General features: G+C 50.5%; 1 protein-coding gene across 1 annotated transcript in view; it reads left to right on the top strand.

The window, feature by feature from the left end:
• Positions 1 to 23,890, top strand: part of LOC141753762 (PHD finger protein 14-like) — a 51,107-nt gene extending 27,217 nt beyond the window's left edge. Inside the window, exon 4 of the mRNA XM_074612305.1 lies at positions 21,408 to 23,890. Within this exon, the coding sequence (XP_074468406.1) occupies positions 21,408 to 21,482 (75 nt within the window). The 3' untranslated portion in view covers positions 21,483 to 23,890. The remainder of the gene's footprint in view (positions 1 to 21,407) is intronic.
• Positions 23,891 to 24,453: the final 563 nt, after the last annotated feature.

Here is a 24,453-nt window from a genome sequence, read left to right as displayed (position 1 = left end):
ACCAGAGGTGAATATTGCTGCTATGATAAGACATTATCCATCAGATGGGACGAGTGACCTCCTGCATCACGGTGTTCACGGAGGCGTCCCTGACGGGGGGGGGGGACTTGCCTCGGAGGAGCTGTTGGTGGAGCGTGGCCTCAGGTGGAGGACCGACACATCAACCTCCTGGAACTGCATGCAGTGTACCTGTCCCAGTCCTCCAACACCTCAGACCCCAGTGCTGTAGGGATGACTCACTGCCCACTGAGTGGCTTTAGTGCCACAGCGATCTCTACTGTAGCTCCATGTCACATCATAATGATCCTTCTGAGTTCCATACACAGATGATGCCTCCCTAAACTAAAGACTAACGGGACTGTACCTGAAGGCCTAGATCTAAACTAGATCTAGTTCCAACAAGACCTCAAACCAACAGAAAGCCTTCGTCGTTGTCTTCCAAGACGATGTGAGAGCTTCGTGATGTGAACCAGACAACATGGTTCATCAGCTGCCTTCCAGGACCATCTCTGTTACAGACTGAGAGTCTTCTGATGTGACACCTTTATGGTTCAGGTTCTGTTCAGTTGAGACAACTGAAACTACTTGATTAAGTGTATTGAGATATCGTGGTCATGGTTCGTGTGTGTGTGTGTGTATATGTTCCTGCTGTAGACCTTTAGCAGTAAAGACAAACAGTGAGTATGAAGCCAGTCCTCTGAGGCAGCTCTCATCATCTCCCTCGTTCTGCCACCTCTCAGACTTTGGTTCCTCGTCCCCTCGGGACTCTCTCGTTCCCTCTGGACTATCTCGTCCCTATGAAGTTGCTCCCGTCCTCCCCCTCCTCCTTCCTCCTACTTGTTAACATCAAATGGGAGACCCTCCCGCCGTCGGCGCTCTCTGCCCCGGAGCAGCTCGACATTTGGCTGGTGACGGGAGAACAGCGGTTCGCTGTGTTGACGTGACAAATTAGTGTGAAGGTTTCTCTCTCCGTTCCTTCAGCCAGCGGAGATCACTCCTACTGCTACTTCAGAAAGTAGCTCATAAAGATATCTGTGAGTTTACAGTAGTGAAGTGTTGGATGTGAGTTTGTCCGGGTGACAGAAGCCAACACGTGTTCTCCGTGTCGGGTGTTGCAGGGCCACATTTTGAGAGGCAGTTAAGAATGTGACATTTTTGAGAAAGCTGGTGTAAAGACCTTTTAAGGCACGCGGTGCTCAGAGCGGCTCAGTAATAGCAAGTGTGGGGAGATAATTGACTCCACTAAGGGCATCTAAAATGCACTTTGAGATGAGAGCTGTATTTAAGGAAAGTTTTATTATCTGCTTTTAAATGCCAAGTCATGCACCGTTTTTGCCTGTGGGGGGAGAATGTTTTTTTTTAAATGCCAGCATTAAGTGCACAGTATTACCTGATCATTCAGCTGCTGGCGGAGATAGCAGACGGTCAACCCCTCCGCCTGACAGCCCGCTGCAGAGAGCGCTGGAACAGTGCAGGGAGTGATTTGTCAGAGCTCCCCGCAGCCACCGCTCTTATCTGAGAGGAAGATATACGACATCTGAAGGGAAGAGGTAGGAAGCAGGAAGAGGCACAAAGTCTCCTACAGGATGGGATGCTGACCGCAGTTCAGATTCAATGTCTGGTTTGAAGGCCGGCCGGTTTGTGTGTGTTGCACTAAAGATCCTAGGAGAGGTTTGTTAGTATAGAAGTAGAACATGAACATCAAACGTTAATTTCTCAGTCATACCGAGTGGTGTCCGTCCACATCTCAACACAACATGATTAAGACCTGTTAGCAGTCAGACTGCAGTCATGAAGAGACGCAATGACTCATACAGACGGAGATCACTGCTCCCTGGTTGTAGTTCAGTCATGGTCGCTCATTTTAGATCAATTTACTGCTTGTTTTGGTTAATCCAGACAAATCAAAGTACTTCATCACATTGTTACGAAAAGTAAATTCAAGACTAAGTTAACGCTCCCGGACGGTGAACTGGAGACAGTGAACGCAGCATCGTAGCTGCTAAGTTAACGTTCCCGGACGGTGAACTGGAGACAGTGAACGCAGCATCACAGCTGCTAAGTTAACACTCCCGGACGGTGAACTGGAGACAGTGAACGCAGCATCGTAGCTGCTAAGTTAACACTCCCGGACGGTGAACTGGAGACAGTGAACGCAGCATCGTAGCTGCTAAGTTAACACTCCCGGACGGTGAACTGGAGACAGTGAACGCAGCATCACAGCTGCTAAGTTAACGCTCCCGGACGGTGAACTGAAACACTGCAGCTGGCGCGAGGCACAACACAAATCTTGTGTGTTAACGGTTAATAATGGGTTAACGAGGGTCGGTTATCGGTTAAGAAAATGTTTCAAAATGAGCATCCCTAGTTCAGGTCATTTGTAGTTTTGGCTGTGACCAAACCAAATACAAATAAAGACGACGCTAATGTTCCTCCTATATTTCCAAAGTGTTTGTCTCTTGTTGTCTGTGGTTGTGTCTGTGAGGTCCTGATTAATGACAGACTGTCTTGTTGATGATGGTGATGATGGTTTGTCTCTTGTTGTCTCTTGTTGTCTGTGGTTGTCTGTGGTTGTTGTCTGTGAGGTCCTGATTAATACCAGGATGTCCTGTTGATGGTGATATCTGCTGGTATTGTTGAGATGTTCTCAGAGCGGTAGTAATCCCAGCGGAGCTGGCGGTTCGGTGTTGCAGGAGTTGAGCGTCGGTGGTGTTGCTAACATGTTTCCGTTGTGCAGCCGGGGCAGTAAAGAGCTTTATTAGACAGGCTTGACTTCATTATAGAAGCTGTGTTTCTCTCGGCCTGCTCGGCTCAGATAAACCTCGCTCTGACCGAGGCCACGTCCCCCCCCGCTGTCGCCCCGGGCCCCTCGCCCAATTGATTCCAGTAGTAAAGTGACAGTGTTTCCGTAATATACAGATGGCTTTTAATTCGAGCCCGTTACCGCGCCGAAGGGGGGGTGCTTGTTTAAGGCTTTATTTACACCCTCGTAGCGCCGCCCGGCATGCTGGGCTCCTCCGCGGTGAATCAGACCAGAAGATTTGGATAAAAGGTTTGAAATGCCAAAAGCTCTTAAAGTTGCCCAGGCAGTGTTTAAAGTAGTGAGCTGTGAACTCGTGTGGGTTGCTCTACTTTAGCTGCACTCAGACTCGTTGTCATCAAAAGGATTGCAAACTGTTGAAATTACCGTCCGTAAAAGTTTCATTTGCTCTCCTTCCTCCGCAGCCACGGCTCCACGGCTCCACTCCCACTCAGGAAACAGTCTGTATTTGAAGTTCTGTTAAGACCTCGCCGTATATTCAGCTCTGTTTATGTATACATGACAGTTCTGCGTTCACTATGTTCACTTCTCTGTGTTTACGAGTTAAATGGAAGTGTTTGTTTGTAGCAGCTAATGTTCATTTGGATGTCATTCCCAATTCAGAGGAAGATTACCTTTTCTCGCTGCGCCATCAATCAGAAGCTCCGTCGCTTGACCTGTGAAAGACTGTAATTAAGTTAGCCTAATTAACTTAATGAAGCGTCACGCTCGGCTGCTTTACGTTATCCAGTAAATTGAAAGAAAACTCGGCATCATTACTCATCAGATGTTTTGGTATTTAGAGTGGGGGGGTCTATCTGAGTGGAAGAATCTCACCTTTAGCCTGTTTCCATTCTCTCAACGAGGCCGTCTGATTGGTTTAATCCGTATCCTCGCTGTATTTATGGAATGAAGATGAAGTGTGAATGTTTTGCAGTCTCTGATCTGAGCTGAATGTTAATGACATTAAGGAGCGCGTGATCAATAAGTCCGGTGGAGGCTTTTACTGAAGCGTATGAAGTGCTTAAAGCACGAGAAGCTCATCAATGACGGCTGTCTCCTCGATGCGGCCCGAGTTTAACCACAGTTTAATGTGATTTAAAGGCGAGCGGGGGCCGGCTAAACTAGCCTGCGGGGAGCACGGGACACGGTCAAGGGTGGCCAGGCGGGCGCCGAAGACGAAGAGAAAATCAATGGCGAGGAGTCACCTCAATCACTTTAACTAGGCGCTGCAGACGCCCGCGTCCCTCTCAGGGGCCAATTTGTGGAGTAAACAGGAGTGTGTGATTGCAGCCCGGGTCCCCGGTGGCCCCCCAGCAGTCATTTCTCTGGACCGGGCTCATTCTAATAACCCTCTTAGCGGAGAGCGGACATGAGGCCGTCGTCGGACCCCCCCTCAGTAGTTTATGGTCATAAACAGTGAAGCAGTCACTTTCTCTTTTTATGGCCCTTTGTTAAGATAACATCCCCACCAGTCCCCGGCTCCTGCTGCGAGGCACAAAGCACCACACATCCTCACCTATATTCACTATAAACTTTACTTTCACTTCTCTTTGTGTGATCCACAGCTGAACATCAGGATCACTTCTGGCCTTAAGGTGTGTTGAGGGCTGACAGGAAATGTCCAGTGAGACTAGAAAGATCCGGTTATATGTTGATGCTTTCTCTGTTACCGAGGCCAAGGAAGGAGGTCTTGTTTTCACCGCCGTTGGTTTGTCCGTTAGCAGGATTACTCCAAAAGTCCGCGATGGATTTGAATGAAATGTTTTGGAGGTGGGCTGGGGGGGGCTGTGGCACAATGAACAATCCATTAGATTTTGGTGACAGTCCGGCTCATGATCCGCCTCCTTCCTCCTTCTGAGAGCAGAGATACGTGTGTGAATGTGTGTGGAGCTGCTGTCCGTCCGCGGTGAGAAGGAACAAAGCGGTAGCTGACGGAGAGCTAGCTGGCGGTAGAAACACACCGTGTTGATAACAAGCCGACCACCTCACGGTACCGCCAGCTGGGAGCTGGGATCTGGTTTTAAAGTCACGCACCTCGGCGGAGATCTGCGCTCTCTGAGTGACATTCTACTTTAAAGTGTATTAATTCCAGAAGAGATCAATGAAGAAATGAAACACTGTTGAGTGTTCTGTAAGTTGTATATTGCTCTCTGCTATCTATAAAGACAGAAGAGAGACTGTTGGAGAAAAGTGTATCTGCGTATTTTACCAAAAGAGAGAACGGCAGGTTGATGCTGCAGAGAGCTCCGGAAAACACCTCATCATCAGCGTAGCATCAACACGTGCACATTAAGAATTAAGAATAACGTCACATTTAGCATTGTGCTACAAGGTAGAGTACATGATACAAAGCACATTCATTCACAACTGCTCCAGATGTTTAATGAGATAAAGCCTATAGTTGTATTGATTATGAGCATATTTCATAACGATGTATCCAGAATATGATCTGGTTTGGTGTTGAGCTCCTCTCGTACTGTACAGACACATTTAACAGTAAGCTGGTGAGCAGAGCGCCGTCTCATCGCTGCGTCTCATCGCTGCGTCTCATCACACCGCCGTTCTGTAGACTGCAGCCTTCTTCTGCTACCAGCGTCCAGCGTTCCTCCTCTCACTGCTACTGATCCACGTCTTCTGTCTCTGTTCTGGACCCAGCGGGATCATTCACCATCACTAAGCCCCAAAACTCACTTTACATTGGCTACGGATGTGGATGCAGATTGTTTACATAATTATAACATTAATAATATTAAAAATACAATAAAAAAATATCACAAATGAATCTAAAACATGTAACATTGTTTACGGTTAAAGAAACGTTTTGGAACATAAGTTCATTTGCTTATTAGTGAGTATAAGATGAGGTCATCAGTTAGCCTAGCTTAGCATAAAGACTGGAAACAGGGGGAAGCAGCTAGCCTGGCTCTAAAGAGCAAGAACTCCAACGTTAATATCTCATTTGATTAATCTGTACCAGGGCTGTTGGTTAAAATGCTTAACGTGGGTTAACGGTTAAACGGTTAATTATGGACATCACTAGTATAAACCTTGTCATTTCCATGTGTGTACTTGTCCAGTAGAGGTTTTAGGGGAACCTGCATCCTCCTGTATATTCAGGTTAGGTTTCATTATGCCGTGTTGTAACATGCGTTCATCTCTTAGTCAGAAGTCTTTGACATGTAGTGTAATGTCGTGTGGTCGCGGCCTCGTTCAGAAATAAACAACCACTTGTCCCTCCGTGTCCGAGCACTCACACCTTTATGATGCTCTGCTTTATTGTAAAAGCTCTCCTCTCTCCGACTGTAGATCCTCCTCCAGGAGGCGTCTGTAGTTCTTTGACGAGGCGATAAAAAGAAAAACCTGCTTGTGAATTTTGCCTGTGATTAAATTAGGCGTCGCCTGGTAACTCTACACTCGGTATCAGTCACGCCTCACTAAAACCGAAATACGTTTCTTGGAGAGAGAGAGAGAAATGGGACATTAAAGAATGCCCTTTGTAATAAATGAAATGGGAATTGCAAATATGCGCAGTCATGAAATTTAATTGTGCTCTGTGGCGGCTGGTCGGTGGGGGGGGGGCTGAGGAGCAGAAGTGCTGAGGGCAGAGGTGGTTAAATGTAGCGCGTAACGCAGCGCCTGAACGGGCTAATGAAGCCGCTGTTTATGACCCGCTGATACTGTGTCATCTCCTGAATGGCAACAAGATGCCAGAGCACACACGCACACACACACACACACACACACACACACACACACAGAGGCGCACACACACACACACACACACACACACACACACACACACTTCTATCTGGTCTCGTCTGTAGTTAAAGGGACTGTTTGTTAGAATCAGAAATGTCTTGTTAACAGCTTCACCTGTAGCCGTTAAGTCGACTAAAGTCAGCGTCCTGTTGCTGGAGCGCGCATGTGACACCGACCCGGGGGATTTATAGTGTAATTTACAAACAGTACCTTTAAATGTGTTAATATGTTGATGGTGTTTTAGAGGGGAAGAGGCCAAATATCTACAGAACTTCAATCTATATCAGTACAGACGGTTACGCCCGGAACACAGCGGGAACGTCAGCAGCGCGTGGCAGCTGCGTTACCTGTTGTTTTTCAGGTTAGAGCAGCCACACTGCTCGCTGCATCTCTGCTGCGTCTCTTCTAGAGATTTGAGGTCTCGCCTATTTTTGATGCGTGCCGTGCGGTTCACAGAAACAACAGACAGTGAAGGTGATCTATTGATTACAGTTTTGATGTCTCTATCTGTAGAATATGTTACGGAGATAAAAAAAAGACTTGTTTTTAAATCAACACTTCCTACTTTCATTTCAAAATAAAAGCCCTCAAGTGTTTTTTTTTCTGTGGACAGAATTTCTTAATTTGTTAACACGAGGCTTTTATTCTGAAATATGTGCCGGACAGTGTTGTAGAACATGCAGTGACTTGCAGAGCTCCATGAAGGAATATAGTATGAGGTTTTAATGGTGGATTATTACTATTATTTATTAATTACCTCACGTTTCTTAACCTTTCTCTGTCTACAATAATTATAAATGATATTTATAATGAAATGAAACGGACATTATGAAAGGAGAACTCTATGTAGAAAGAAAGAGCTGACAGCAGCAGAAACGCAGGTGGTGTGAACATCCGACGCGTGAATCATACAGCCGCCACGCCCTGCTGACGTTCCCAGTGTGGACGAAGCGTAACTGTGAGGGTAGCTGAGAGGACACTATGAAGCAGAGTCTCGTCTGCATACATACACACATCGTGCAGTGTAACACACATCGTGCAGTGTAACACACACATCGTGCAGTGTAACACACATCGTGCAGTGTAACACACATCGTGCAGTGTAACACACATCGTGCAGTGTAACACACATCGTGCAGTGTAACACACATCGTGCAGTGTAACACACACATCGTGCAGTGTAACACACATCGTGCAGTGTAACACACATCGTGCAGTGTAACACACATCGTGCAGTGTAACACACATCGTGCAGTTTATAAATAAATAAATAAAAACAGTGAAAGCAGAAAACCTGATCAGAGAATCCGTCTCACTAATGAACCTCTGATTCTTCGTGCGTGCGTGCGTGCGTGCGTGCGTGCGTGCAGTTAATGGTACGAGCAGCAGGGCTGTGAGGCTGAGCAGTGTTACAGCAGGACTGTTCTCTGTCCCCCCCACGGTTACGTCTGAGCTGTCCTCGTCTCTCTGCATCACATGACGGCGTTCTGCTGCTGCCCTTTAAAAGCAGACCTCAACTCACATGAAGAATCTGGCATTTCATTATCATATATGTATGTTAGAGCCAGAGGGCTGCCAGCTGCTAGAGAACCAACCCTCCTCTCCTCTCCTCTCCTCTGGAGACAGGAGGACAGTCCCCTCTGTCCTCTGTCCTCTGTCTCTGGATCAGTGGCTGCACATTTAAATACACCAACATGTTCTGAACTCAGATGATATTCCGTTTAGAGTAATAGTTATGACTCATTGTTGTCGTCTAAAAACAGGATCTAAGATCTGTCCTCCTCCTTTGATTACATATTCATCACATATTCACAGTTTGTTTCAAAGACGCCTACAAATCACAAGGAAGGAGACCGTCCGTCTTCTTCCACACTCGTTATTAACATGATCTTATATATAATAATTAACGTTATCAGTCCAACAGCATCTGAGTCAGTAGAGGAGCTTCCAGCTGTCTCAGTCCACCACACATCTGGCTAGCTCGCCAGCACTGTCCAGCATCTGTCCTCAGTACGCCCATGTATGTCGGTGTGGGACGTCCCTGTGGTCGATGCCCGTGCGTTGGTTCCCGCAGCATCAGCATGCTGGCTGGGAGTTCTTGATGTCTTTGGCAGTGACTGAGAAGTCTCATTCTCCAGGCTGCCACTTTGTCCCTTTAGCCTTGGTAGTCCCTCGTATAGACGCTTGCTGGTAGCGTGCTCCTTCTGGTTGATGTTTAGTACCACATGCAGCATTCTGGTGTAGCATCCATCCAGAGACTTCTGTAGGGCTTCAGGGTCCACAGACTCCACAGTCAGTAGAAGGACTTGATGTGTCGGAGGAGGTTGGAGTTCCATACGGCCATATGGCCATGCCATTCAGGGCCCGTTCCTCACCTTCAGATCCTGCTCTGATGAGTTCACCCATGAGCCTGAGGAGTTTAAGTCATTGTCTTCCTTCCATCAGGTGAAAATAAATTGAAAAAAACCAATGTATTATCATCACCATGAACCCAGCACTGACCCTTTCAGAATAAAAGCCCAATAACAGTTTAACGGTACACAGAAATGATATTGACTATTGTTGTTAGATTTTAATCTCAATATTTCTGCGTGCTGAGTGGACACCAGCACAACTCCACATTAATTCCCTATTTACACGTCCAGATGTGTCACTGTGTCATCTGGATGTTGTAAATAGGGAATTATTTGCCGACACGTTTCCCACATTAAGAGGCAATATGTCGCAATCTATTGGTCTTCCAGGGAACGCAGCTCAACCAGGTCCAGATCAGAGTTATTTCAGTCCACATTAATAATACTATGACACATGTAATGACACGGTGTGTGCTCTCCAACAGGAGTTACACCCCCCCAACAGCTCTGGAGATGCTCCCCAGGTGACGAGCGTTTCATGATATGACTAACAGCTCGTCTTCTCCGTCTCTCCGACACTTTAAAGTGCACCTTGCTCCGGCAATTTGTGTGTAGACTCACTCCATAAGCCGACTACGAGGGCAGATAAATGATGGGGGGGGCCTGACGGAGGCAATCTGAAGCTGTAGCACCACTCGCAGCACGGAGAGGCGAAGGAACATGAAAACAGATGAAGATAGGGCCGGGGGGGGGGGCTCTGCAGGATAATACCATCCAGCCACGGTGAAGCTCGGTGAAGCTCTGTGAGTGCCGACACCTGTCTGTGATGGGTGTCTGAGGGGCTGCAGGATAAAGAGCACAGACATCCTGTGAAGGCCTTGAGAGGCCAGGAGGGACCGCCGGTGTCACCCGGCTCCCCAGGGACACACACTAAATCAGAGGACGGGGTGGGGGGGGCACATCGCTGGCTTTATGAGATAGTTAGCATGCCGTGGCCCCTCCTCTGCTCTTGTTTCCCATTTAAGAGCTGACTGGCCCTCCGATAACGGATGGCGCCACAGGTAATTGGAAAATTGGCAGGCTTGTCAGGGAGATTTGGTGGATGGGACGAGTGTATACGACGGCGGAGTTCATGAGGTGTCACCCCACAGCCAGATTTATATCAGCCCTCTGGACCGGCGCCGCAACGTATCAGGAAAGACTTCAGCAAAAAGTAGCACATTCTTCTCTCCAGGAGGGAAAGAGACCGCATATCAGGACGGCTCGGAGGCAGCGACAAGGGTCCTGTTAGTAAAGAGATGATATACGGGGTCTTAGCATTAACCCTTCACCTTCATCTACTGGTTCTACACGGATAGTTCCTACACTCTGATTACTTTACACAGTAAGATCCAGCAGATACACCAGTTCAGCTCATCTTCATCTTCATGTGACACTTTACATTTCAATCTGAATTATCAGACGCTGCTTCACATGATGTCTGTTTTACTACTAAAGGCTCGCTGAGAATCTTCCCTTAAAGAGCCTGTTTGTAAGAATCATAAATGTGTTGTTAACAGCTTCACCTGTGTCCGTTAAGTCAACTAAAGTCAGCGTCCTGTTGCTGGCGCTTGTGCTCGCTCTACATAGACATGAAGGAGCATCACTCAACACAGTGAGGAGACACACGTCAGCTAAAAGCACAATATCACTCTATATTCCAGCTGCTTGGCAGTAATGTTAGCTGACCAGACCAAGGTCTCTCCATGAATCAATGCTGATCCTAGTGTTGGCTTTTCCCGCCTCAGCCTCCCGACCGCGGCCGGAGGGAACGGGGGAGACGATAACGTTTCTCTCTGCGGAGCCCCGTCACTTCACAAGACACGGGAAACCTCTGTTGGTCTGGAGGAGCTGCAGCAGTTATTTCTGCACAAACGTCCACTGAACATTCACTAGATATTCTCAGAGCTAAACTAACTCTTCTGCAGTGTGGAGTGAGCAGCATGCACGTGAGAGGTGGAGCGAGAGAGAGAGAGAAGGAGCGCGGTGTGTGAGTGAAGGCAGGCAGAGGAGCAGAGGAGCAGAGGAGCAGAGACTCCGGTCCTGGAGACCAAAGCTACGGTCTCCTCCGCGTCCTCCGACCGCGGCCAACACTGTTTAACAGCTTCACTAGATACAACCAAGAGGTTTTGCTGCTTCACTGGAGTTTGTGTTGGAGTCTGAGTCTGAACAGCGGAGACACACGAGAGACCATGAGACACACGAGAGACCATGAGACACACCAGAGACCAGGAGACACACGAGAGACCAGGAGACACACGAGAGACCATGAGACACACGAGAGACCAGGAGACACACGAGAGACCATGAGACACACCAGAGACCAGGAGACACACGAGAGACCAGGAGACACACGAGAGACCATGAGACACACGAGAGACCATGAGACACACCAGAGACCATGAGACACACGAGAGACCATGAGACACACCAGAGACCAGGAGACACACGAGAGACCAGGAGACACACGAGAGACCATGAGACACACGAGAGACCATGAGACACACCAGAGACCATGAGACACACGAGAGACCATGAGACACACCAGAGACCAGGAGACACACGAGAGACCAGGAGACACACGAGACCATGAGACACACGAGAGACCATGAGACACACGAGAGACCATGAGACACACCAGAGACCAGGAGACACACGAGAGACCAGGAGACACACGAGACCATGAGACACACGAGAGACCATGAGACACACGAGAGACCAGGAGACACACGAGAGACCAGGAGACACACGAGAGACCATGAGACACACGAGAGACCAGGAGACACACGAGAGACCAGGAGACACACGAGAGACCATGAGACACACGAGAGACCAGGAGACACACGAGAGACCATGAGACACACGAGAGACCAGGAGACACACGAGAGACCATGAGACACACGAGAGACCATGAGACACACGAGAGACCAGGAGACACACGAGAGACCATGAGACACACGAGAGACCAGGAGACACACGAGAGACCACGAGACACACGAGAGACCAGGAGACACACGAGAGACCAGGAGACACACGAGAGACCACGAGACACACGAGAGACCACGAGACACACGAGAGACCAGGAGACACACGAGAGACCAGGAGACACACGAGAGACAACGAGACACACGAGAGACCACGAGACACACGAGAGACCACGAGACACACGAGAGACCAGGAGACACACGAGAGACCACGAGACACACGAGAGACCACGAGACACACGAGAGACCAGGAGACACACGAGAGACCACGAGACACACGAGAGACCAGGAGACACACGAGAGACCACGAGACACACGAGAGACAACGAGACACACGAGAGACCACGAGACACACGAGAGACCACGAGACACACGAGAGACCACGAGACACACGAGAGACCACGAGACACACGAGAGACCAGGAGACACACGAGAGACCACGAGACACACCAGAGACCACGAGACACACCAGAGACCACGAGACACACGAGAGACCATGAGACACACGAGAGACCATGAGACACACGAGAGACCACGAGAGACCATGAGACACACGAGAGACCATGAGACACACGAGAGACCAGGAGACACACGAGAGACCACGAGACACACGAGAGACCACGAGACACACGAGAGACCACGAGAGACCATGAGACACACGAGAGACCATGAGACACACGAGAGACCAGGAGACACACGAGAGACCACGAGACACACGAGAGACCATGAGACACACGAGAGACCATGAGACACACCAGAGACCATGAGACACACGAGAGACCACGAGACACACGAGAGACCATGAGACACACGAGAGACCAGGAGACACACGAGAGACCATGAGACACACGAGAGACCATGAGACACACGAGAGACCATGAGACACACGAGAGACCATGAGACACACCAGAGACCATGAGACACACGAGAGACCATGAGACACACCAGAGACCATGAGACACACCAGAGACCAGGAGACACACCAGAGACCATGAGACACACCAGAGACCATGAGACACACCAGAGACCACGAGACACACGAGAGACCATGAGACACACGAGAGACCATGAGACACACGAGAGACCACGAGAGACCATGAGACACACGAGAGACCATGAGACACACGAGAGACCAGGAGACACACGAGAGACCACGAGAGACCATGAGACACACGAGAGACCATGAGACACACGAGAGACCAGGAGACACACGAGACCATGAGACACACGAGAGACCATGAGACACACGAGAGACCAGGAGACACACGAGAGACCAGGAGACACACGAGAGACCATGAGACACACGAGAGACCAGGAGACACACGAGAGACCATGAGACACACGAGAGACCAGGAGACACACGAGAGACCATGAGACACACGAGAGACCATGAGACACACGAGAGACCATGAGACACACGAGAGACCAGGAGACACACGAGAGACCAGGAGACACACGAGAGACCAGGAGACACACGAGACCATGAGACACACGAGAGACCATGAGACACACGAGAGACCAGGAGACACACGAGAGACCAGGAGACACACGAGAGACCATGAGACACACGAGAGACCAGGAGACACACGAGAGACCAGGAGACACACGAGAGACCATGAGACACACGAGAGACCAGGAGACACACGAGAGACCATGAGACACACGAGAGACCAGGAGACACACGAGAGACCATGAGACACACGAGAGACCATGAGACACACGAGAGACCATGAGACACACGAGAGACCAGGAGACACACGAGAGACCAGGAGACACACGAGAGACCAGGAGACACACGAGAGACCACGAGACACACGAGAGACCACGAGACACACGAGAGACCAGGAGACACACGAGAGACCAGGAGACACACGAGAGACAACGAGACACACGAGAGACCACGAGACACACGAGAGACCACGAGACACACGAGAGACCACGAGACACACGAGAGACCACGAGACACACGAGAGACCACGAGACACACGAGAGACCAGGAGACACACGAGAGACCACGAGACACACCAGAGACCACGAGACACACCAGAGACCACGAGACACACGAGAGACCACGAGACACACGAGAGACCATGAGACACACGAGAGACCACGAGAGACCATGAGACACACGAGAGACCATGAGACACACGAGAGACCATGAGACACACGAGAGACCAGGAGACACACGAGAGACCACGAGACACACGAGAGACCACGAGACACACGAGAGACCACGAGACACACGAGAGACCACGAGACACACGAGAGACCACGAGACACACGAGAGACCATGAGACACACCAGAGACCATGAGACACACGAGAGACCATGAGACACACGAGAGACCATGAGACACACCAGAGACCAGGAGACACACGAGAGACCATGAGACACACGAGAGACCATGAGACACACCAGAGACCATGAGACACACCAGAGACCACGAGACACACGAGAGACCATGAGACACACGAGAGACCATGAGACACACGAGAGACCACGAGAGACCATGAGACACACGAGAGACCATGAGACACACGAGAGACCAGGAGACACACGAGAGACCACGAGAGACCATGAGACACACGAGAGACCATGAGACACACGAGAGACCAGGAGACACACGAGACCATGAGACACACGAGAGACCATGAGACACACGAGAGACCAGGAGACACACGAGAGACCAGGAGACACACGAGAGACCATGAGACACACGAGAGACCAGGAGACACACGAGAGACCATGAGACACACGAGAGACCAGGAGACACACGAGAGACCATGAGACACACGAGAGACCATGAGACACACGAGAGACCATGAGACACACGAGAGACCAGGAGACACACGAGAGACCATGAGACACACGAGAGACCAGGAGACACACGAGAGACCACGAGACACACGAGAGACCAGGAGACACACGAGAGACCAGGAGACACACGAGAGACCACGAGACACACGAGAGACCACGAGACACACGAGAGACCAGGAGACACACGAGAGACCAGGAGACACACGAGAGACAACGAGACACACGAGAGACCACGAGAGACCACGAGACACACGAGAGACCACGAGACACACGAGAGACCACGAGACACACGAGAGACCACGAGACACACGAGAGACCACGAGACACACGAGAGACCACGAGACACACGAGAGACCAGGAGACACACGAGAGACCACGAGACACACCAGAGACCACGAGACACACCAGAGACCACGAGACACACGAGAGACCATGAGACACACGAGAGACCATGAGACACACGAGAGACCACGAGAGACCATGAGACACACGAGAGACCATGAGACACACGAGAGACCAGGAGACACACGAGAGACCACGAGACACACGAGACACACGAGAGACCACGAGACACACGAGAGACCACGAGACACACGAGAGACCACGAGACACACGAGAGACCATGAGACACACGAGAGACCATGAGACACACGAGAGACCATGAGACACACGAGAGACCATGAGACACACCAGAGACCATGAGACACACGAGAGACCATGAGACACACCAGAGACCATGAGACACACCAGAGACCAGGAGACACACGAGAGACCATGAGACACACGAGAGACCATGAGACACACCAGAGACCATGAGACACACCAGAGACCACGAGACACACGAGAGACCATGAGACACACGAGAGACCACGAGACACACGAGAGACCACGAGAGACCATGAGACACACGAGAGACCATGAGACACACGAGAGACCAGGAGACACACGAGAGACCACGAGAGACCATGAGACACACGAGAGACCATGAGACACACGAGAGACCATGAGACACACGAGAGACCAGGAGACACACGAGAGACCACGAGACACACGAGAGACCACGAGACACACGAGAGACCACGAGACACACGAGAGACCAGGAGACACACGAGAGACCAGGAGACACACGAGAGACCAGGAGACACACGAGAGACCAGGAGACACACGAGAGACCAGGAGACACACGAGAGACCACGAGACACACGAGAGACCAGGAGACACACGAGAGACCAGGAGACACACGAGAGACCAGGAGACACACGAGAGACCAGGAGACACACGAGAGACCAGGAGACACACGAGAGACCACGAGACACACGAGAGACCAGGAGACACACGAGAGACCAGGAGACACACGAGAGACCACGAGACACACGAGAGACCACGAGACACACGAGACCATGAGACACACGAGAGACCAGGAGACACACGAGAGACCATGAGACACACGAGAGACCACGAGAGACCATGAGACACACGAGAGACCATGAGACACACGAGAGACCAGGAGACACACGAGAGACCACGAGACACACGAGAGACCACGAGACACACGAGAGACCACGAGACACACGAGAGACCACGAGACACACGAGAGACCATGAGACACACGAGAGACCATGAGACACACGAGAGACCATGAGACACACGAGAGACCAAGAGACACACGAGAGACCATGAGACACACCAGAGACCATGAGACACACGAGAGACCATGAGACACACGAGAGACCATGAGACACACCAGAGACCAGGAGACACACGAGAGACCACGAGAGACCATGAGACACACGAGAGACCATGAGACACACGAGAGACCAGGAGACACACGAGAGACCACGAGACACACGAGAGACCACGAGACACACGAGAGACCACGAGACACACGAGAGACCACGAGACACACGAGAGACCACGAGACACACGAGAGACCATGAGACACACGAGAGACCATGAGACACACGAGAGACCATGAGACACACGAGAGACCATGAGACACACGAGAGACCATGAGACACACGAGAGACCATGAGACACACGAGAGACCATGAGACACACGAGAGACCATGAGACACACCAGAGACCATGAGACACACGAGAGACCATGAGACACACCAGAGACCAGGAGACACACGAGAGACCATGAGACACACGAGAGACCATGAGACACACCAGAGACCATGAGACACACCAGAGACCACGAGACACACGAGAGACCATGAGACACACGAGAGACCATGAGACACACGAGAGACCACGAGAGACCATGAGACACACGAGAGACCACGAGACACACGAGACCATGAGACACACGAGAGACCAGGAGACACACGAGAGACCAGGAGACACACGAGAGACCAGGAGACACACGAGAGACCACGAGACACACGAGAGACCAGGAGACACACGAGAGACCAGGAGACACACGAGAGACCACGAGACACACGAGAGACCAGGAGACACACGAGAGACCATGAGACACACGAGAGACCACGAGACACACGAGACCATGAGACACACGAGAGACCATGAGACACACGAGAGACCAGGAGACACACGAGAGACCATGAGACACACGAGAGACCAGGAGACACACGAGAGACCAGGAGACACACGAGAGACCAGGAGACACACGAGAGACCATGAGACACACGAGAGACCAGGAGACACACGAGAGACCAGGAGACACACGAGAGACCAGGAGACACACGAGAGACCATGAGACACACGAGAGACCATGAGACACACGAGAGACCATGAGACACACGAGAGACCAGGAGACACACGAGAGACCAGGAGACACACGAGAGACCAGGAGACACACGAGAGACCAGGAGACACACGAGAGACCAGGAGACACACGAGAGACCAGGAGACACACGAGAGACCACGAGACACACGAGAGACCACGAGACACACGAGAGACCAGGAGACACACGAGAGACCAGGAGACACACGAGAGACCAGGAGACACACGAGAGACCAGGAGACACACGAGAGACCAGGAGACACACGAGAGACCACGAGACACACGAGAGACCACGAGACACACGAGAGACCAGGAGACACACGAGAGACCAGGAGACACACGAGAGACCAGGAGACACACGAGAGACCAGGAGACACACGAGAGACCAGGAGACACACGAGAGACCATGAGACACACGAGAGACCAGGAGACACAAGAGAGACCACGAGACACACGAGAGACCACGAGACACACGAGAGACCAGGAGACACACGAGAGACCAGGAGACACACGAGAGACCAGGAGACACACGAGAGACCATGAGACACACGAGAGACCATGAGACACACGAGAGATCAGGAGACACACGAGAGACCAGGAGACACACGAGAGACCAGGAGACACACGAGACCATGAGACACACGAGAGACCAGGAGACACACGAGAGACCAGGAGACACACGAGAGACCAGGAGACACACGAGAGACCATGAGACACACGAGAGACCATGAGACACACGAGAGACCAGGAGACACACGAGAGACCAGGAGACACACGAGAGACCAGGAGACACACGAGAGACCACGAGACACACGAGAGACCACGAGACACACGAGAGACCAGGAGACACACGAGAGACCACGAGACACACGAGAGACCACGAGACACACGAGAGACCAGGAGACACACGAGAGACCAGGAGACACACGAGAGACCACGAGACACACGAGAGACCACGAGACACACGAGAGACCAGGAGACACACGAGAGACCAGGAGACACACGAGAGACCACGAGACACACGAGAGACCAGGAGACACACGAGAGACCAGGAGACACACGAGAGACCAGGAGACACACGAGAGACCAGGAGACACACGAGAGACCACGAGACACACGAGAGACCAGGAGACACACGAGAGACCAGGAGACACACGAGAGACCAGGAGACACACGAGAGACCAGGAGACACACGAGAGACCAGGAGACACACGAGAGACCAGGAGACACACGAGAGACCAGGAGACACACGAGAGACCAGGAGACACACGAGAGACCAGGAGACACACGAGAGACCACGAGACACACGAGAGACCACGAGACACACGAGAGACCATGAGAGACCATGAGACACACGAGAGACCACGAGACACACGAGAGACCACGAGACACACGAGAGACCAGGAGACACACGAGAGACCAGGAGACACACGAGAGACCACGAGACACACGAGAGACCACGAGACACACGAGAGACCAGGAGACACACGAGAGACCAGGAGACACACGAGAGACCACGAGACACACGAGAGACCAGGAGACACACGAGAGACCAGGAGACACACGAGAGACCAGGAGACACACGAGAGACCAGGAGACACACGAGAGACCACGAGACACACGAGAGACCACGAGACACACGAGAGACCAGGAGACACACGAGAGACCAGGAGACACACGAGAGACCAGGAGACACACGAGAGACCAGGAGACACACGAGAGACCAGGAGACACACGAGAGACCAGGAGACACACGAGAGACCATGAGACACAAGAGAGACCAGGAGACACACGAGAGACCAGGAGACACACGAGAGACCAGGAGACACAAGAGAGACCAGGAGACACACGAGAGACCAGGAGACACACGAGAGACCATGAGACACAAGAGAGACCAGGAGACACACGAGAGACCAGGAGACACACGAGAGACCAGGAGACACAAGAGAGACCAGGAGACACCGACCAGCAATGATTTATACGTGAAGAAGTTACTAACAGGACCTTTAAGACTTTATAAAACATATCTTATACTGAAGGTTAGTGATTGTTAACTATTGGAGCTATTGTTGTTATAAAGCTACAAAGATACTTTAATAAAAACCTAAAGAATCTTTAGACCAAATGATTTGTAAAGTCTAACGGTGTTAAATGAGTCAGTTTACAATCTAATGTTAAAGATGTGTTCTGTAGTTTAATCAGCGAGCACACGGTCGGGGTGGTTTGGGTTTTTAAAGTACTTTTGAATTACCAACATGTTCTGGACCAGATTGTGTCAGGGTGAGTCTATAAAGGAAACGTTGACAGTATTATAATCTGTATTAATAATGAACATGTATGTGAGGACACAAAGCCTCCGTATGGGGGTGAAAGCGTCTGTGATGGACGGAGCATTATCAGCTAGCAGCTAGCCGGAGGAATGTGGATTCGTGAGGCGTCGTGGGTCTGCAGGTCCTCACCTGGTGATCACACATTCTGCTGTGTAGATGTGTTTATTAACCTCTGGAGGGGGGGGGATAATTGTATCTGTCAGAGTCGTTTAATCACCTCTGCAGCTCTCACCGCCGTCACTTTCACTTTGTCTGTTTTACTAAATCAGCCGGCTGAACGCTCGCCCCCCCGACTCTCTGCTCTCTGGGTGTCACCTTCTCTCTGCTGCCTGTGAGACTCACGTACCGGACGTCTGGGAACCGGTCCATCATTTCATAAAACAGTCCATGTTAATGTGTTAGAATGTGTTGGAATAATGTTATTACTGTTTGTGGCATCATCTATATCAGCAGGTCGGCTGTGTGTCTGCAGAGGGTCGACACCTTCAGTCGTCTCTCTGGGTTTCTGTTGGCTTCAGTGGTTCTGTGTGTGCTCATCTTTATCCAGCCTCTACTTCTCTTCTGTGTCCTCTCAGTGACTCACAACTTACATCTCATTTGGGTCCGGTACCTTCTCTGTTGGTCCATCACAGGCGTCTCCAACCTTTTCTCCTCTGAGAGCTAATTTGACAAAATGAAAGTGGCCGAGAGCTCCTCATAGCGCCACCAAGTGGTCCGTCGCCAACAGCAGACATCATTTCTGTCTTACTTTCATGGTCCTTTAATAAAGTTTCAGCCACCAGCTGTCATCACTTCTATTACAATCCCTCCATAGAAGTGAAGGGCTTTGTGCTTCGTTAGGATGTGTCCACTACACGAAGCCTCTGCTGCAGCGTTGGCCTTCTTCTGACGTCTTTTAAGCGTTGCTTTCAGCTCCTTTACCTTCTCCGTTGGTAGACCGCTACCAGACGGAAAGTCCCGTGGAAAGTTGCCGTGGACTTTGGTGAAGCGGCGCTCGACGTTACATCTTCTACCGACTGACACGCTCACACCGCATGTGAGACACACACATCTGTCATCACACACATCTGTCATCACACACATCTGTCCTCACACACATCTGTCCTCACACACATCTGTCCTCACACACATCTGTCATCACACACATCTGTCATCACACACATCTGTCCTCACCCATTCCTCATTACAATAGTATATTTCTTGCTTTTTATTGGCCTGGCTATTTCCTGCGGTCGTTGTCAGATCTGGTGTTCGCTCGCTGGTCTGCTGACGTCTCCTGATGTTACTGCGTCGCTGATGTCATGAAATCTGAACGCAGCTCAACTTGTTTAATTGTCGGCTGATCGGAAAATAATCATTTATTGTCAGAAGGGAGGGGGATGTCTGTGAATTTGCCTCACGGCTGCAGCTAGCACTGTGAGCTAGTCTCACTACGAGGCAGCACTAATCTCACTAATGGTTTAGACTTGTGCGTGAGCTCAGTTCCACGGCTGCAGCAGCTTGAAATGAAAAGACGACCATTGATTGCAGGTTTGTGACCTCTGACCTGTGTGATGTGTCCTGTGTTTCCAGGAGGAAGAGGAGGAGCAGCTGGAGGAAGAGGACTCCGTTAAAGAGGAAACGGCAGAGCAGGAGATCCCAAACTGAACCTGAGCGAGAGGATACAAAGACACGTCCTCCAGTCTCAGTCGTCTCTGTTGTGACTACAGCACACGTAACTTTCTATACTAGCCTCCCAAAGTCTCCAGACAGCCAGCAGCCGGTCAGACAGTGACTCCACACAGAGCAGCAGCCGGTCAGACAGTGACTCCACACAGAGCAGCAGCCGGTCAGTGACTCCACATAGAGCAGCAGCCGGTCAGACAGTGACTCCACATAGAGCAGCAGCCGGTCAGACAGTGACTCCACACAGAGCAGCAGCCGGTCAGACAGTGACTCCACACAGAGCAGCAGCCGGTCAGACAGTGACTCCACACAGAGCAGCAGCCGGTCAGACAGTGACTCCACATAGAGCAGCAGCCGGTCAGTGACTCCACATAGAGCAGCAGCCGGTCAGTGACTCCACATAGAGCAGCAGCCGGTCAGACAGTGACTCCACACAGAGCAGCAGCCGGTCAGACAGTGACTCCACACAGAGCAGCAGCCGGTCAGACAGTGACTCCACACAGAGCAGCAGCCGGTCAGTGACTCCACATAGAGCAGCAGCCGGTCAGACAGTGACTCCACACAGAGCAGCAGCCGGTCAGACAGTGACTCCACACAGAGCAGCAGCCGGTCAGTGACTCCACATAGAGCAGCAGCCGGTCAGACAGTGACTCCACATAGAGCAGCAGCCGGTCAGACAGTGACTCCACATAGAGCAGCAGCCGGTCAGACAGTGACTCCACACAGAGCAGCAAGCAGAGAACACTATTTAAATGTTCATATCTCTAGATTCAAGGGTAGAGTTTGTACTTTTTATGAACGAGGCTGGACGGACGGACGGACGGACGGACGGACATCTCTCAGATCTCAGACATCTTCATGAAGCCACACGCACACACACACACACACCACTACGCTGCTTCTGTCTGCTGTTAACGCCCAGCCACCAGCCACCTGATGTATTTATGATACTTTACATTCAATCTATTTTCATACACTAATGATCACCAGACAGACAGACAGAGAGTCCTGTTTACAAGACGACCCCAGCAGAGTCCACAGAACACTTCCTCTTCCTCCCGCCGGTGTGACGTCAGCAGCTTCCCACCGTCTCCGAAACACATTTCACTCGTTTGACTGGAGGATTTTATTTTTATATGTCATGCATATCTTCTTCTTCCTTCCCCTCATTTTAAATCTCTACTTCTGTTCTCTCTAGTTTACACTATCAGTATGTGAAGTATTGATTCTTTGTGTTTGAAAAGAAACCTTTTTTAAATCTTTGATTTACCGTTTCTTTAAGTGCAACACACAGTACCGATCTATTTTGTCATTGGATTTGTAATAAAATCTTCCATATTTAGGAACCGTGTCTACTCAGAGATTGTATTTACATCCTTCTTCTTTTCCTCTCTGACCTGCTGGTAGTCTGAGGTCCAGACCGGCTCTCTGAGCTCCCTGAATCACCTCTCACTGCTCAGCAAACGGAAAATCAATGTGCTCATAGCCGAACGCTTCGTCCACACTGGGAACGTCAGCTGCGCCTGGCGGCTGCGTCGCGTGCGCGGCGGCTGCGTGATTCACGCGTCGGGTGTTCACACCAGCAGCGTTTCTGCTGCTGCCCTTTCTTTCTACAGAGTTCTCCTTTCATAATGGTCGTTTCACTTCATTATAAACGTAATTTATATTTATTTTAGACAGAAAGGTTCAGAAAGGTGTGGTAATTAATAAATAATAGTAATAATCCACAATTAAATCTCCGTACTGTATTCATTCATGGAGCTCTGCAAGTCACTGCATGTTCTACAACACTGTCCTGCACATATTTCAGAATAAAAGCCTCGTGTTAACAAATGAAGGAATTCTGTCAACGGAAAAAAACACTTGAGGGCTTTTATTTTGAAATGAAAGCAGGAAGTGTTGATTTAATGATGTAATGTTGCTGATATTATGTTAATATACAGTCAACAGATCACCTTCACTGTCTGTTGTTGCTGTGATACGCGCGGCTCGCGGTAAAAATAGACGAGACCTCGAATCTCTAAAAGAGACGCTGCCGAGCCGAGATGAGACGCGGCTCACGCGGTCAGTGTGGCTGCTCTAACTGGTTAACACGGACGTCTAAATAAAACAGGTAACGCAGCCGCCACGCTGCTGACGTTCTCGGTGTGGCCGAGGCTTAATTCTCTCAAACCAACTACCACATGTAATCTGATACTAAATACGGCAGATTAAGAGTAACGTAAAATTGATCTGAAGTGCTGATTACATTTAGCCTCCATGACTGTTATCAGAGAGCTGGCAGATCATTAGATGTGACCAGAGACTGCTGTCAGGCCAGAGAAGAGTCACTCTCACAGTTAATGTGGAATTAACCCTTAAAGTGCCAATAAATCTGAACTGCGAACGTCTTTTTGCTTCTCTATCACTGATACTCGATGCACGTTACATGTTTGAAATCTATTGATCGAGGTGGTTCTCGGCCTGTTTAGTAGTGAACCAACGATAGCAGTTAAAGTCTCAGTTCTATTGATGTAGAACATCCAGAATAACAGCACAGAAAGGTTCCCGGTGGGGGTCGGCCTCCACCAGGGCTGCACTTCGTCACCAATCCTGTTGGTGATATTCATGGCCAGGATATGGAGGCGTAGTCGAGGAGAGGAGGGTTTGCAGTTCGGTGTGCTGAGGATCTAATCGCTGCTTTTTGCAGATGATGTGGTCCTGTTGGCATCATCGGTCTGTGACCTCCAGCACTCACTGGATCGGTTCACAGCCGAGTGTGAAGCGGCCGGAATGAAGATCAGCACCTCTAAATCTGAGGCCGTGGTTCTCAGCAGGAAACCGATGGATTGCCTACTCCGAGTAGGGAATGAGTCCTTAACCCAAGTGAAGGAGTTCAAGTACCTCGGGGTCTTGAGGGGACGATGGAACATGAGATTGGAGACGGAGAATCGGAGCAGCGGGGGGGCGGTAT

The sequence above is a fragment of the Sebastes fasciatus genome, chromosome 17, assembly GCF_043250625.1.
Source record: "Sebastes fasciatus isolate fSebFas1 chromosome 17, fSebFas1.pri, whole genome shotgun sequence".
Classification (NCBI taxonomy): Eukaryota; Metazoa; Chordata; class Actinopteri; order Perciformes; family Sebastidae; genus Sebastes; species Sebastes fasciatus.
The sequence above is the reverse complement of the archived record's forward strand: the minus strand, read 5'-3'. Positions and strand labels throughout refer to the sequence as shown.